This window comes from Tenrec ecaudatus, chromosome 2 (assembly GCF_050624435.1).
Source record: "Tenrec ecaudatus isolate mTenEca1 chromosome 2, mTenEca1.hap1, whole genome shotgun sequence".
NCBI classification, from domain to species: Eukaryota; Metazoa; Chordata; class Mammalia; order Afrosoricida; family Tenrecidae; genus Tenrec; species Tenrec ecaudatus.
In genome coordinates this window covers 125,937,924-125,955,539 of record NC_134531.1, presented here as the reverse complement: position 1 = coordinate 125,955,539, position 17,616 = coordinate 125,937,924, and the positions used below count along the sequence as shown (strand labels likewise).

The following is a 17,616-nucleotide window of genomic DNA, read 5'->3' as shown; positions in this document are numbered from 1 at the left end:
GAGCGTTTCCTGAGAAGGTTCCCCATCCAAAAGAAGAGGTACACGTTTCTCTATAGACAGTGTGCCTGTGCACCATCTGTTTGAAAATATTAAAATAAGAATGGAAATCTTCAAGAACTCCATACGCAGAAGCCCTCCTAGGTATTTGGTACAAGAAAGATGGCGGGGAGGGGTGTTATTTCTATACATGGACACTTATGAATGCCTCAGCTCATCCTGGAACTGGCTCTGAAAACTTCACCACATGGAGAAGAGGTCTTTCGATCAAACCAGGGGTAATTTCATGGCAATGTTGTACTGAGATGATTTCCTCTCCCCATGTATGCCTTCTGCTCGGGTCATTCTCTCTCAATCAAGAAGTGGTTTACCAGCCTCCACTGCCCACTGAGCGGGAGACACACAGGGTATTTTTACAGGAGGCCTGTGCCAGTTGGTTTACCACCCTCCACTGCCCATACACAGGGTATTTTTTCAGGAGGTCTGTGCCAGTTCCCCATGTATCCATCTTCCAGCAGGTCTAACTATTTCTGATACCTTTAGTGTTAGCTCATTGAGTGAAGTTTAAAAGCTTTAAAAAGTTTTAAAGCTTCAGGACTTGAAATGTATCTCCCCCTTCAAGAAGAAATGTCTAACATCAACTACAGATGAAGTAGCCAAATATCTAACATCAACTGCAGATGAAGTAGCCAAATATCTAACATCAGCTGCAGATGAAGTAGCCAAAGCTTATGAGTCATGAAGAAAATGGAAGGAACCAAAGAAAGGTGGTTTTATTTATAATTTTCTGTTTATTCACTCAATGTGGTCAGCACGAGTAATTATTAAACAGAGAAAATAAATTTACTCTTTGAACAGTGAAGGAAAATGCTGATTAAATTTTTAAAAAGAATATCGTATAAAATCAAATGATTACTGAGAATTCTAGTTATCCAAGTTGTACAGGATAAGCGAATCGAGTCTAGGGGCTGACAGCCTGTGTTTGGAATTCCACGTCTGTATTTTAATTGTTGTGCGACCTGGGCAAAATAATGAACTGTTCTGTGCTCTCTGCCTCGAGGCCTCTACGTAAAGATCATAATGGGATTTTGAATTAATTTAGATAATGTCTGTGAAGTGTTTATAACGGTGCCTAGCACATTAAGCACTACCAAACTGTTTGCTTGTATTATTTCTTCACTCTGTGAGATATAGTCAATTAATATAGTCCTTCGAGCCGTAACTCCCTGTGTGATGTACCGTAATTCTAGACTCTATGCCTGTGGCTATGATCTCACTTTGGAGGCAGTGCTCTGTTACAGGATTAAAGTGGGTTCAGTCTTGACCTTAATAAAGAAGGTCAACCAAGTCACTCTCTGTTTCCTTGGGGAGGGGGGAGGGTGGGGGGGGTTCAGGATCTTTAAGACTACCAGAGGGTGTGATGTAAGACACTATCTTTCTTTTTTCTTGTGGGTATGGTCAGTTAAAAGACAAAAATGAAATCTTTATCGAAGCTATTTCTCTGTGTATAAGAGTCACGTGGGACACAGAGGGACACCCAGGGAACACTGGATGAGCGTGTCCCAGGTGTCTCTGTCTGAACTGATGGAGGCTGCCGAGACCAGGTATGCCAGAGACAGTGGTCATGGAGACTATGGACAGAGCCAAGTAACACTATGGGATTGCAAGATAGAGGAACGGGCTGGCTTCCTGGACCATGGAGGCAAAGGTCTTGCAAAGGGATGACATGGCTGAGAGTCTGAAGACCAAAGAGAGGCATGGACGCTGACTGAGGAGAGGTGATAATGTGGTCCAATAACGGAATCCTTACTGCTTGTTGATCCTGATTTGTGGTCACCTATGAACTTCCCTAGTTGGCCGCCTTAATCATTAGTGTTGTCTGTGGGTTCTGTGTGGCCATTGAAACAAATGATCAAACCCAGCTGAGAAACAGAGTGCCGTGAGAGGACTGGTTGGTTGGTGCCGTGAGAGGACTGGTTGGTGTCAGACTAGGTTAAAGAAGGGGGGAGGGGAAGGATACGTGGCAGTAAGAAAGCCGGAGGTGGTCAGACATGGCCAATCCGATGCCATGTATCATTCTACCCCTCCAATTAAAGAAAAAATACATTGGTAAATTTGCTTTTCCATTTTGACCCTAATTTTGATCCTGGAAACAACCTAGTGGCATTGACATAACACATTTCATCTTTATTTTGCAGATAATGAGTCAGGAGCTCAAGGTCATGTTGCTGATGAATGGTTGAATCTAATCTTAACCGCAGTCTTTAGACGTCTTTAAACATCACCACTGCCCACTGTGATCTGACCACAGTCATTAAGTCCAACTTTGAAACAGGTGTGATCTTTTAAACAGATTCAGTTTTTCTATTCCTCCGATCGAAAAGCCTTTGTTAGACTCTGCAGAAACTAGACTGTGTTCGAAATGAAAAACAGAACAACCCAACACTAAGATTAGGTGAGTTTTCCATTTGAATTTAAAACCATCTTCTGTGACATTTCTAACCCAAGCATTGAAGCATAACTTGTGCGTGCATGTATGCATGCACATGCGCACGCACACACACACACACACAAACCCACAAAGATAAACAAACTTAGATGACTAATTATTTTCCCTGTCTCATCTAAGCAAACCATCAAAAGCAAACAAGCAATCCAGGAGAAGAATACGGCGCTAGCTTCGTAGACAGTCCGAGGACGCTGGTAGCTCTCCAGATAAAGCCTAACTCTTCTCACCTGAGCATCCTCCTGGGGCCTCGCTCACCCAGGCTTCTCAGGACTCTAGCTCCTCTCAGAAGAGGCCTATAGCTTTGGCAAGGTTAATGGGGATGCTTTAAAGTAATTACTGGAAAAAATAATAAACATCATTTCGTCGTTTATTTAATACCGCGGTATCTTTGCCATCAATATCTCTTTTATTTTTGCCCATCACAGAGAGCAAAGCAGAGAGGCTTAATTTGATTTACCAAGGGAAAAACAACCCTGGCTGTACGATTTTGTGTGTGTTGCTGCTAGAGGAGGGGGTGGGGTGCGAGGAGGAAAGGTCACCCAGCTGGTTTTCATCTGCACGCCATAATTCTGTGTAGTTTACCCTATTAAACTCCAAAGCCCGGCTTTCATCTTAACTGCCACAGTACGCCTCATTGCAGGGACTATCATGTCACATCCCTGACAGGGTTTCAGCCTTGGCACAGCACCATCCCCCAGGCTGATGTCACAGCATCCAACATGGTTCCAATGGCGCCTGCATCACTGTGTTTTGTCACCAACGGTTTCTCGGGTTTTCGGTAGATTGCGGCGTGTACTGTGGTTTGGAGCTGCTGAGATCATCTACATTTATTTGCATACAGCCGAGTCCTGCTCAGGGCTTCCCTGTCCTGTTAGCCTTGGGGAGGCGGCCTAACATCTGCTGGGTGAGGGGCAGGGGTGAATCCATGAAGGACAAAGAAAACAGAAAGCAGAGGCAACCACATGGTGAGCAGCCAGCCGCTGCTCCCAGGGGTTCTCACACCAACCCAGGACCTGGCGGGGAGGGGAGGGGGGAGCGAAACCTACCTGGCCTGTCTTCGCTTTGTGGATCACATCTTCGGCACAGTTCCGGGATGGTCTTGAGTGAAGTGATGGAATACTGAATGGGAGGCCAGAGGAGAAAGAGCATACAACAGTTGTATTAAAACGAGAGTGCACTAGATTCACCCAGCGCCCGTCATGGCAGATGGAGATAGATGAAATGTGACATCCTAGCATTTGATCAGCCCCTGGACCCATTTCAAAGCTGTTTGTTTCTAACGCTTCCTGCCATCTTTCCTTCTCTCGTTTTTACTCACTATTCCAGTTATATCGAATTCTTTAAAAGGCAGAGCAATGGTGACAGATGGTAGACGGATGACGGCTTGGGGCAGGGGTGGAGGGAGAGGACTGCAATTGGAACAAGAGGGTGGGATGGAAAAGTTACAGTTCTGCATTGATTGTGCAAGCAGCCCTTTGACTGCACATTTGTCAATATTCATGAAAAATGTATCCTGAAACCGGGCAAGTTTTGCTCTATGTCAACTATCCATCAGTAAAGCTCACCAATGCCCACCTTTAAATCAACAAGTGTTCTCATAGCAAAAGAATGCCCATACGCATTTTATTTCTCTAGTCCACTTTTCCCTTCCTTTATAGCCTAGGACAATGTAAGTTCTGTGACTTTTAAATATACATTTTACCTAGCATATGAAATTTTTTTTCAAAAATTGGAAGTTAATACATGCATTACATCATTCCATAGTTCAATCACATCAAGCAGTGTTGTATAACTGCTACCAAAATCATTCTCAACGCGTTATTTTCCTTCTTGAACTCCTTGACATCAGTTCCCTTCCACCACTACTCCCACCACTCAATTGAGGTTGTTTTGTTTTGTGTTGTTTGTGTGTGTGATTTTCTGTATATGAAATCCAGAAAAGGTAAATCTTTATTAATTATCCTGGGGCGTTGCAGGGGAGGTGGGGGAAATGGGGAGCTACAAGGAATATGAGAAAGGAAAATGGTCTGTGATTGACTACGGTAATGTATGCACAACTCTTGTTAATATGAATGAAGTATTAAATTATAGAATATGTGAATCATATGTCACCAAAACTATTAACGAAAAATAAAAGTGCAAGAAGTGATGCTTCAATACAACAAGCATCTTCAGAAGCGTACGGAGCCTTACCCTGCATGGATTACACAGCCGTCTGGCCCCACCGCAACCTCTTTCTCAGAAGCGTACGGAGCCTTACCCTGCATGGATTACACAGCCGTCTGGCCCCACCGCAACCTCTTTTTCAGAAACGTACGGAGCCTTACCCTGCATGGATTACACAGCCGTCTGGCCCCACCGCAACCTCTTTCTCAGAAGCGTACGGAGCCTTACCCTGCATGGATTACACAGCCGTCTGGCCCCACCGCAACCTCTTTCTCAGAAGCGTACGGAGCCTTACCCTGCATGGATTACACAGCCGTCTGGCCCCACCGCAACCTCTTTTTCAGAAACGTACGGAGCCTTACCCTGCATGGATTACACAGCCGTCTGGCCCCACCACAACCTCTTTCTCACAAGCATATAAGCAGATGGGGAGTGGGACAGGGCTGGACAGCCTTTCTGCAATTAACCATGTGAGAGAGGTGTGGTCAGCAGACACACCGTCTCCTGTCACTTCCACTGCCTGCAGTACTTAAAAAAAAAAAAAAAAGCTGCTGCCATCCAGTCGAGTCTGAATTACAGAGCTCTTATAGGACACAGCAGAACTGCCCCTGTTAGTTTCCCAGGACTGTACCTCTTTAGAGTAGACAGCCCCCTCTTTATCCCCAGGTGTGGCTGGTAGTTTTGAACTGCCGATGTTGTGGCTAGAAGGACAACATGTAACCCACTGTTTCCCACAGCTGGCCGTAGTATTTACATGCAGAATGTGAATTTTCTGTTTCAGTGTGAAATGCTGTGTGGGTGAGCACCCAGCTCCTGCAATGTCCAGGGCAAGCAGGAGACTTACGTGCCCTGCTGAGGAGATTAATTGAAGGACCTGATGTTGTCACACCTATACACTTTTATTGTGGGGCATTTGTAATCCCCTTGGGGGAAAGCAGGGCAATGTCACAAATGGCAGAAGATGCATGGTTCTGTGTTTGAAAGCCCATCTGTTTCATATATAGATTAGTTTGAACTGAAAGAAATCACCTTCCAGGCTTAGTCCCAGCACCAACTCAGGGGCGAGCTATCAGGATAACAAATTATGACATAAGGGGACATAAAATTGGAAGAGCTAAAACAAATGTAAAATCAATAGCTATGATTTATGGAGACAACATTTGATGCCAATCAATCTGTCTTTAGGGAAGGGCTTTTTAAAATGAAATATATAGGACAGACTCTTTCTTTAAAAACCAAGTTAGAGAGTGTCTTCAATCATAACTACACTTTAATTCATAAAATACTCCAATAACCACTGCAGTAGAGTCAATTCCAACTCTACAAGCCTATATGATAGAGCAGAGATGTCCCCCAGGTTTCCAAGGCTGTACATGCTTAGGGCAGTAGCCTGCTGCATCTTTCTTCTACAGCGTGATTGGTGGATCGGAACCACTGACCTATTGGTTAGCAGCCAGGAGCTGAACCACTGTGCCCACCGCCCAGGCTCCTTCATAAAATACAGTTTCCTATGAAATATCTTGTGCTGTTCTTCTCAAACCAACATTCTTCTATGTAAATGAGCACACATCTGAATTACTTCACTGGGGAGTGAAGAAAACATACTTAATCTCAAAGAAAAATGATCATGAGAAGCTCATTAGGATTATTGTAGCATTACATGTGAGGGATGTGTAATTAGGATACATTTTTCAATACCAAGGGTACTCTCGCTAGCTTGATGTTGACCGATGAAGCGGGGCACACACACACGGAGACCCACTGAAGCATTCCACACTCCGGGCGGCAAGACACGGGGACGTGTGGGTGGAGCCACTGTCAGTTTGCCAATTGCAAGTCACAAACAAATTAAATTTGAGTACGTCCAAGTGAAAAATGAAATCTCAAGTGACTAATTAGAGCGAGTACTCGTTGCTGTCTGATGCAATCGCCTCCTGCTTGTGCTGGGCAGTCCGTAGGGACTACAGGTGTAGGCGCAAATCCATTCACACTCCATGGGAGGGGTCACTGCCTCTTAAACCAAAAATGAACTCTCAGGTTCATTCCCTTATCCATTATGGTCTTCGGAGACTGGGGTAACAGGTACAGAAGGCATTTTTCTTGTTACTAATAAGGTACCGTATGTTTCAGGCCAAGTACAAGCTCTCTAAGGAATCTGGTAGCTTCAGAGACCAGCTGGTACAGGTTAAGTAATTACACAGTCTGTAATTCAATTAAAATTGGGTCTCTTGTTTTCAGTGGCCATGTGCCCCATGAAGTACCCTTCAGCAAAGTTCTCTCTCTCCCCCCTCCCCCCGTCTTTTCGTCCAAGGTAGAATTTTGGTGACGAAGAAAATGTACAATAGACTGTTTAAAATATTAACCCAAACCAAACTTGCTGCCATGGAGTCAATGCTGACCCACAGCAACCCTCCCGTGGGGTTCCCAGACTGTAACTGCTCACAGGAGGAGAAAGTCCAGTCTTTATCCATTGCAGCTGCTGGTGGTTTTGAACAGCCGACCATGCGGATCTCTGCCCACTATGCTACCAGGGTTCCTGTGTTTAAAATATAGTTAGGGATAAATTCAGTAAGTCTTGCTCACTAGACCCACTGCTATCTATTTGACCAAATTGGGTGAGCTGTTATCTATTTCCAAGGCACATGCGTCCTCACTGCCACTGCCACCCAAGAGACAAGCATGTGAGGACCTCTATCCATGTATTAACCATAGCTTCCACTCTCCCTAGAGACCTCAAAGGTCTGCAGCAGGGGCCCTCAAACTCTTTAAATAGGGGGCCAGTTTACTGTCCCTCAGATCCGTTGGAGGTCCGGACTATAGTTTAAAAAAAAAACTCTGAACAAATTCCTATGCACATTGTACTTATTTTGAAGTAAAAAAAACAAACGGGGCAAAAACACCTGGTGGGCCAGATAAATGTCCTTGGCTGGCCACATGTGGCCCGCAGGCCACAGTTTGAGGACGCTTGGTCTACCAGGTGAAGTGATTTTCAATTTAATGGTGCTGGCTGGTGACTGAATCCCAGGCAGAGACTGTACCTAGTTGAGCCACACCCAATGCTGCTCATCTACATTGCTTGTGGCTTTGCCACTCTCCACCCATGGGCTATGGTCCCCTAGGCAGCCCCCTCCTATGAAGACATAGATCTTAGCTCTTTGGGAATAATGGATGACCTTGCGGAAAAAGTCATGAGGTGCTCCTAGTGATGGAAATGACGACAGCAGAAAACTACAAGAAGGATGATGTGTTGTAGTCAGAAAACTGAAGTTCTGGATACTTTTTAGGGTGGACGGAATGTCGAACTTGGCAGCGACTCCAATATACACTGTGAACAAATCCACCATTCTTTATAGAGGCACAAGGGGGGAACATTTCCCCCCCTGGATTTGGGCGATCACTGGTCTTTGGATGGAAGTAAGGCTTAAGTGAACTTGGTGAAAGTAGTTAAAACTGTGCTGTAAGGAGATGCACAGAACAAAATCCTCACAACCAACATGCAAAAATATGTCTGGATTTCCAAGTGGAGACTGAGCAATGGACCCAGGAAATCTCCTTTGCTAAGATGCGGGGTGCTACCATCTGGGGGCTGAAACAGGAGGCTCCCAGGCGCTCATCCCAGTTCATGGAGACAGATGGCCTTTTATAAGGGGCTGCCAGGTTGCCAAACCGCCTCTCACTCAGGACAATGCCTGTTCCCAGAACCCAGCCATAACCAAGGCCTCATGGAGACTTCCTCTCCCAAATCTTGGAATTCTCTTCCCTTGATTCCTGTTAATGATGGGTTAATCAGAGGGGAGAGGGGGGCTTGCTGTCTGTTGAGAAGTATTATACATCCAAACTCTGTTGCCCTACTTAATTCCTTTTCTAAAAATCATCCACTTCCTTATGGAAACCACTTTTTGGATCCAAATTTCCTTTCCCTCCCTCCCCTATTGTTCTCTAAGCAGAGGCTCTTCCCTGTGTTACGACAGCTCCATCAGTGTGCCTCTGCATCTGCCATGCACCCCCACCCCCTCCTGTTCTCTGGTCTTGAGGAACATGCTTAGCTGCTACGCAAAAGGCGGGGGGTGGGGTTCCATTCCATAGGTGCCTCTGGAGAAAGGTCTGATAGCCCTCTTCTGACAACGCAGACCCGGAAACTCTAGGAGGTACAGTTTCACTCTGACATACGTGACCACCATGAGTCAAAATCATCTCATCAGCAACTGGCTTCTAATGGCTTCTGATCTTTTACCTTCTGGAGATGGCTTTCCTTTAGCCATATAATACCACTAGTCCTCAAGCCCAGCCATCTCCATCAAACCATGGCTGATGGCGCCGGCCCTGAGTGACCACTCTCATTCTGTCATTGGTGGAATCCTGTCCTGCCGTGTGCTCTGTTGGCTCCCATGTGTCAATATTGGCTCCAACAAGTCCCTGACATCAAGGAAGGCGTCTTTGACTTACACATCTTGAGGGACTGATTAACCACTTACTGTATACACCATAATGTAACATGTATCTGACTGATCTCTTGAATATTATAGATCACCAAAAGATCTCTTTCATGTTTAGGTGGTGTGATAGGTAGGTTTATTGTGCCAACTTGGCCAATGGGAACATGTGGGATTAAGGTCACAGTTTGATTGGAGGGCAAGAGATAAATGGCTTGATAAGCCACACCTGTCTCTCTCTTGCTCTCTGGAGATCTGACCAGTGTGGGGCTGCCTTAGCTAGTTCTCTGCCTCAACTTGCGAGCAACACTACTTGTAGCACATCCAACCTGTGCACCATATCTCTAGAGCTTGAGGATCCTTCAAGACCTGCTTCACCACACTGCTGGTGTGTACATCGCTTGAGCTTGGGATGTTGGATTCCGTCATCTGGCTGACTGCTGGTGACCCACCCTGCTATTTGATGCCTGTGTGGCAGGACTGCCTGTATTGCTCTGTGGATGACTCAGCTGGCTGCTTCCTTGACCTTGGACACAGCAGCCCTCGTGAGTTGAAGGACTTCCAGTATATTAATTGTTCCACAGAAGTGAGTTGAACTGAGCCCTCTGTACTGCTGTGTGGACTAATTAGCTGTTATATTCCTTTGTGCTATATTCTCTCATATATATATATATATATATATATATATATATATATATATATATATATATATATATATATATATATATATATATATATATAAAATCATAAGTGTCCCTGCTTTTATTTTATTTTTCTAGAAAACCCTAACACAGGTGGAAAGTGAGAATTGTCACTAAGTCCCATGCTGTCATTTTGCCAATGCCAATCTTGACATGGTGCTTCTCCATCCCAAGTTCCTCAGTAGCTCTGTACAGCCTAGAGAAAGAAGATAGGCCACGCGAGCATGGCACTTGAAGCAACCATGACCTCTGCCCCACTACTGACCACTTCTCATTTCATTTGGCTGCAACACCTAGTTTCTTGTCAGTTCCTATTTAGGCTTTACCTTTATACAAACTGTTCCATCTATGAAGCACCATTTCACCCATTACATTAGGCAAACTTCTTTTAACCCTTCAAACACTGCCAGGGTGTCACTTCTGACCCTCCAAGATGGAAGAAACAGCAGCTTTCAAAGTACAATCTCCCAACCAATGACATCAGCACCACCTATAAACTCTGAGTTTGGGCCCAGCAGTCTTCTTAAGCCACTCAAATGTATTTGATGCTTTTATCACGTGGTGTTTACTTTGTTTTTTTTTTTGTGCTTATTGAAGGAATGGAAAATATTTTATTTATCTAGGATACTAGAAACTCACTGAATTGTATTAAATAAATTTCCCTAAGCAACCTGTGATTTTAGTGGCTATAAGAATAACAAGTAATAACTGTGTAAGGAGCCTCAGTGGTAGAGTGGGTTACTTGTTGGGCTGGTAGCCACAAAGTCAGCAATTCAAATCAATCAGCTGCTCCATGGGAGAAAGGTGAGGCTTTCTACTCTCATAAAGAGTTACAGTCTCAAAACCCCACAAGGCCAGTTCTACCCTGTCCCATAGGGTCACTACAAGTCAGCATTGACTCAATGACAGTGAGGATATTTGTACAGTGCTAATCTTGGAAAAAAAGAATACCTGTTAAGTACAACTTTAGCAACATAAGCATACTCAATTAAGAGAGTACCTCTTCAGTTTGTTAATATTAACGATGACTGAGGCCTTAGCCTTTTGTACAATTACAATGGATTTGGAGCCAGGTGATCCAGATTCAAGTTCCACCTGTGATGCTCACTAACTGCTATAGCTGTTGTTGCTAGGTGTCACTGAGTCAATTATGGTGCTAAGAAACCCTTCATTTTCCCTACATGGTTCACCTTTCATTTGCATATGGAGGCAACGGAGTCAAGTACACCTTATCTTCAAAGTGACATGCGTGCACTGTAACACTCTAAAACCATTCTGCTGGAGCAGGTCTGTCCAGTGCAATACAGTGTTTGCTTTCTGACTGCTGCTTCCATGAGCACTGGTTGAAGATCCAAGCAAGGTGAAATCCTTGCTAACTTCAGTCTTCTCTCCATTGATCGTGGTGTTGCCGATTGGTCCGCTTGTGAGGATTTTGGTCTTTACATGGAGCTGTAATCCGGACTGAAGGCTGCCATCCTTGATGTGCGTCAGCAGGCGCTTCACGTCCTCCCCACGCTCAGCAAGCAAGGTGTGCCTTCTGCAGATCCCGGTGTCCCGCTTCTCGAATGATGTGCTGGGCACACGCAGACTGACTGAGTGCGGGAACCAGAAGCCCTGATGCCCACGGCTCCTGATTCTAAGCCACGCACTCCTCCATTCTGTTCACCCGACTGCCTCAGGTGCTGTGTCTGTGAGCCAGTAAAGCACGGGCTCTTTCTGGGCTTTCACTTCCTAAACTGCAAGCTACAGATAATTAGATGAGCTCATGTCTAGGAAGTGATTTTGCAAATTATAAAGTGGTGGTAAGTGCCTGCCCTTTTCTCTATAACCTATCCTGTGCCTCGTGCTGCAGCGCTGCCTCCCTTTACTCCCCTCCTGTGAAGACTGGAAGCGCAGTGGGCTGGGATGTGAGCCCTAAGGAGGCAGGCAGGCAGGCAGGCATCGAGGAGGAGCTGAGCTGAACTGGAAAGGAAAGATGGCTCAGCGGGTGATTTTGGCTGATCTTTGTTCTTTTCTCACTCAAGAGAGTCTGTGGCCATGGGCCAACACTGACCCAGAGCTTCACGAACCGCATAGCATTGAAAGGATGCAAGACAACCGGTGCATCACCACGGACGCTACCTGGTTTAACCGCCCTGCCGTGAACATAGGTGCGCACGCACAGGATCTAGAAGAATAGCAGCGAGTGATTTCTAGGAGGAATATGGGGATCTCGGACACCCTAAGGTTTTTCAGGACTGAAAAACTTTGGCCCTTCTTCCTGAGAACGGGAGCCAACTGGGTGAACACGCAGACGTGACTCAAATGGTAATGAGCCACGGAAAATAAAAGAGAAAATCTCCAGCACCTTTCCAAGCTGGACACTTTTAAACAACTAAGGTCCCATGAGGTCCCCAAAGAAACTATCAACCCAGTCAACCAGATACGATCCTGAAATTCATTACTTCTTACACACACAGCTTTCCAAAATGCAGAGCGGCATCTTAGCCAAACGCACAATAAAGCAGCCACACCACAGTGCGATGATTGAGATGTACATGAGCAAAGCTGACAGTAGAAACAAAGGCACATAACTGAAGTGAGATTTTCTCAGCAAAATATGCCCCCCTCCCCGTAAAGTTCTCACCTCCTTTCCACGGGCCTGTCCTTTCATTCAGGAAGACATGTCTTACACCCCCTGAAACCAATCATGCCTGCTAAGACTTTTCTGAAACTGAATGGTGGGCTTTTAACTGGAAAATCCATGGACATTTCCCAATGCTTTTCTTTATAGTGACATAGTCACAGGAGTCCCCACGATAGACTTGGTAATGGTGGTAAGGTGCCACTGGGTCAGTTCTGTTGCACCCAACAGAATGAAACACTGCCTGGCCCTGCACCATCTTCACAATGGTTGCTATGGGCATGCCCACTGTTGCAGCCACTTGGCAATCCATCTCACTAACGGTCCTCTTCTTTTTCACTGACCCTCCACTTGACCAAGCATGATGTCCATGAGCCAGTCTCACCACCCTGGCTTCTAAGGAGCAGTCCCATTGTAATGTTTCCAACACAGTGTGTCCCTTGGCTTTGCTGTCCAGAGCACATTTGTCATTGTTCACTAGCACGATTCACTAGGCACTGCTCCCTTTGAATTTCCCTTCTTAGCTCCCATGGTTTTCCTCTGATAACTTCTCTTCACTTACTGTTTGAGAAGCTAGCTCCCTGCCTGGTCCCACTCATCAAACACACACACACACACACACACACACACACGCGCGCGCGCGCGCACACACACTTCTCCACGATTACTTGCTAAAAAAATCCTTCTCTTCCCGTTTTCTATGTTTCACAGGTGATCTTATTTACTTCCAAAGGTTCAACCACTTCCTCTTCCCAAGAGCTTCTGATAAACCACACCTTCATATACATCACATGATCCCTGATCACATTAGTGTATCTCTCTCCATTGTTTACACGCCACTGAAGAAAACTATTACAATCTCATTTTCTAATACATTTAGATTTTGGTCTTCTTCCTAATTTTAATCATATCTTCCAAGAGATTATTTTAAAGTTAATAATAATCAAATTTCTTTATGCTAAGCTATTGCTTCTGGTTTTGTATTAAGGAAAATTCATGAGCTTTTTTGATCCTTTTAATAAAGCAGAAGTGACTTGGTCTGGAGCCCGATGGAAAGAAAAGGTGCTCCTGGTGAAGCTAGTGAGCTGCCAAGTGATCACCTTCTCCTGGGAGAATTGCCCAGAGACAGAACAGTGTGGGGCGGCCTGGGCCAATCAGCAGTTCCCAGGGGACATACAGACTGTGGAGCCAAAGTGCCCAGGCTGTATGCAGGCACTTCTATTTTTTACTGATTAATATTTCAGTTACCTTATCTTATCCAAATAATGTGTGTTATTCCAGAGTCCTTTGCAAACCATGTAACCCCCCTTGTGCATTTGTTTTCCATGCATGCTATATACATGTGCACATTATTTATAGGAAGATTTTATATGTAACAATACATTACTTAACCTCTGTACATCAGTTGCTTCCTCTGTAAAACAAGCTGGTGATAATCCCCACAGGAATGTGGTTGTAAAGATTCTGAGCTAACAATGGAAAACACGGAGGAAAGTGATTGGTGCATAGTAATCAAAAAATATTAGCTACTAGCGTAAAGGGAGTCTGGCTGTACTATAGATTAGGCATTGCTCTGCTAATCACATGCACAGCAGTTCAAACCCACTGGCTGCTCCTCGGGAGAAAGAGGAGGCCGTCTGCTCCTGTGAAGATGTACAGTGTAGACAAGACAAAATAGTAATAATTGATACATTATCAAGGGTTCGTGAGGGAGTGGGGAGGGAGGAAGGGGAAAATGAGGAGCTGATATCAAGGGCTCAAGTAGAAAGAAAATGTTTTGAGAACGATGATGGTAACAAATGTACAAATGTGCTTGACACAATGTATGTATGTATGTATTGTGATAAGAGTTGTATGAGCCCCCAATAAAATGATTTTAAAAAGAAAAAGATTTACAGCCTTGGAAATCCTATAGCGGATCGCTGTGAGTCAGAATTGGCTTGATGGCAGTATGTTTGCTTACTACTTTTACACTTTAAAGTAATAAAAGCGAACATTTAAAAACAAAGCCACAGGCAGTTACTATTGAGGCAAAAATGTCAACTTACAAAAAAAGGAAAATTTATCTTATCATCCAGCAGGTGGCCTATTATAAACCTTGTTCAAATCCAATATTTATCTAATTTAAATTGTGGGATAACAATCAATCACCACGAAAAACATAAAAACTTACTGTCAAGAATCAGGGTTGGCACTGTAATTCAATCTATCCTACTATGACACATAGTTGACATTTCATATGCGCTTACATGCTGTAATATCCCACTTGTAAACTCCATGCAAACACAGACCAAGTCCATGTCATTCATCCAAGCCACACTGGGCCTGGCACCCTGTCAATGTTAAATAAATGCTCAGTGAATGGGTTGGCATAAAAGGAAAACAGTTTGTGTAAATCATCTGTATAATCAAATTAATAAATCCTATTATTACAAGCTAAGACATGAACCTCTAATCTTATCTGTAAAGTAAGAGAGGAGAAAATAAAATGAAAAAGCATGTAGCAGCTGCCCATTCTTTTCAAGAATCACTATATCCACAACACAGAGAAATCCATTATGTGCCTCAGGCAGAGACGTGCAGAACAAACTTTGGTGTCTTAAGGTGCCATGCACATCAATTCATCTTTTTATATGAGATGATCCCCGGTTATTTTTTTTAAATTTTGGCAAGTGTTAATATCCAAGGTGAGAATATAGCACGTGATGTCAGAGTAGGGTTTGGCCATGTGGAATTGGAAGGAGGGAGTGATGAGAGGTGACTTAGATTCAAGGGCAGTACAGTGCAGAAAGAATAGGCGGAGGAATGTGGAGGGCAGTGGGAGCCCCAAATCCATCTGCAGATCCCTAGTCAGATGAAGCCCCTGGCAGACCCCTCTAGCCACGGTGAGCACTCGAACAGCTTCACTGTCAGTCAGAGACTATTGTCAACTTGATTATGGGGATTGAATCATGGTATGATATGATACTTGGTCAATTGACCTCCCCGTTGATCCAACCTGAATTTGCTCTAGGCTCCAATATTTCTCACTTGTTCCATAACAGAAATTTCTTCTCTGGCTTTTTAAATATTGTTGGTGGTAATCTCTTTCTTACTCTCTATTTTTGTTTTTTAATTTAAATTATTTTTTTTCTTTCTGTTTCATTTTGCTTTTCATTGTTTCTGCTAGGTTTTCCAGTTTATAAGGCATAGAAAGAGTGGATACTTAGAAACAATAACTGAGCACTAGTTTATCAGGAATGCGTGGGGTTTGAGGGGACTTGGGGAGCAAACAGTGAACGCAGGAGCAGGGAGGGAGCATTAGAACTGATTGTGATATTGTATATACAACTCTTTAAAAAGGAATTTAATTATGGACGTGTATGATATGTGAATATTATACCAAGAAAACTACTATAAAAAAATCAAAAACTTGACCTATGGTTACCATGGGTGAAAGAGGAAGAGATTTTGCTTAGGGGCACTGAGGTTATGTTAATGGTGGTGGAACAATTTGGAACAGGATCTCAATAATGGTTGTGCAACATGAAGAGTGTCATACTGGATTACACACACGGACGTTTTTTAATTGGAGAACATTTTGTTGTGTATATTTTGCCAAAATTTAAAAAAATACATGAATAACAATGAGTACAAGAAAGAAGAAAATGTTCTACAGATGGATTGTGGTGATGATTGCACAACTCTTCTTGATATGACTGAACTATTGAATCGTATGATATATGGATGAAGTGCCAATAAAACTGTTAAAAGCAATAGATGGAGGATTTTGAACAGTTGATGAAAGTGGACAGAGAACATTACATGACGTTTTGATAGCGAGAAGAGCAGGGGATTGGCAGCCTTGCTGGAAGGGACTAGTGAAGACTGGACTGAGGCAGACAAAGATCACATGCGTGACTTAGTCATCCCCGAAAAGAGGCAGAAAAAGAGGACTCATCTTACTCTGGAGCATCCTTTGCTAGAGAGAAGGGCAAGTCAGAGTCTTTGGACCTGGATTATCTCTATATTCTTTATATATTAAAATCAGGGGGAAAGGTTTTTTTTAATTGTCTTTACCCACCGCAACTCAATGCCAAGTTCACTTGGAATGCTCTCATGCCCCTCCCAAAGCTGCTTTGAAATGCCTCTCTGCCAAAATGCAACAAATGTGGGGACGGGTCCCTGGTCTGCCAACGAACAGCAGGTGCACACAAAGCAGAAGCAACGCAGCATTTGAGTGAGAACTGTGTGAGATGGGAACACGAAGCTTTCTGAAACCAAGTCATATTTGCACCAAGGGTTTATTTTGCCACAAGCCAGTGCTTTGGGCACCTAGGAACATGAAATGACACGATGAATGCTGTGGAACTGTGCCAAATCGTAAGCGCTCAATCAAAGGGGGTGGTGGAATGGAAGGATACTTCTTTATCTTGGTCTTAGTTGTAGGATTATTCACTTTTTTTTTAAAAAGTCATCTTTTATCAAAGTTGCCGCAGAGCATACACACACAATAACTATTATGTTCATCAGCGTTTATATGTGTATACACTCAAATGTGTGTGTGTGTGTGTCCTAGAACTGTCATGGGTCACCTCTTGGGCTGCTAATCTCAAGGTTGGCAGTTCAAGCCCAGCTGTTCCCTGGATGAAAGATGGGATCATTTTTGAAAACTGCAGGGCAGCTCTACTCCATCCTGTGGGGTGGCTATGAGTCAGAATTAGCTTGATGGCAGTGATTCTTTTGTTTATATGTAGGTGTGTTTGCATGTGTATGTGTGTATTTATGTATATTTATATATGTACATGTATGCATAAAATGTCTATGTGTGGATATACACCCAAATAACAGTCTCTGTCAAGTAGATTCCAACTCATGGCAAGCTCGTGGGTGTCAGAACACAACTGTGCTTCGCAGGGCTTTCAATGGCTGAGTTTTCACACGCTGGAGAGCAGGCCTTTCCTCTGAGGTGCTCTGGGTGAATTCATACTTCTAGGTTTCCAGTTAGCAGCCAAACACCTCAGCATGGTAACCACCCAGAGATGTAAACACACACAGTAAAAAGATATTGCTAGTACAGTTCCAATTCATACATGCATGAGTTTATTTTAAATGTGTTTAGACATGTCCCCAAAGGTCAGTGGGTAGCTATAGACAAGCTCTCTTAGTAACACACTTGTCTCAGTCTCAACAGGGTCCCTTCTGAAG

The 17,616-nt window shown here is 43.9% G+C and overlaps 1 protein-coding gene across 1 annotated transcript in view; it reads right to left on the bottom strand.

The window, feature by feature from the left end:
- Positions 1-17,616, bottom strand: part of SNCAIP (synuclein alpha interacting protein) — a 115,391-nt gene that overhangs the window by 80,063 nt on the left and 17,712 nt on the right. The window contains exon 3 of the mRNA XM_075543093.1: positions 3,553-3,625. Coding sequence (XP_075399208.1) covers positions 3,553-3,625 — 73 coding nt within the window. The remainder of the gene's footprint in view (positions 1-3,552; positions 3,626-17,616) is intronic.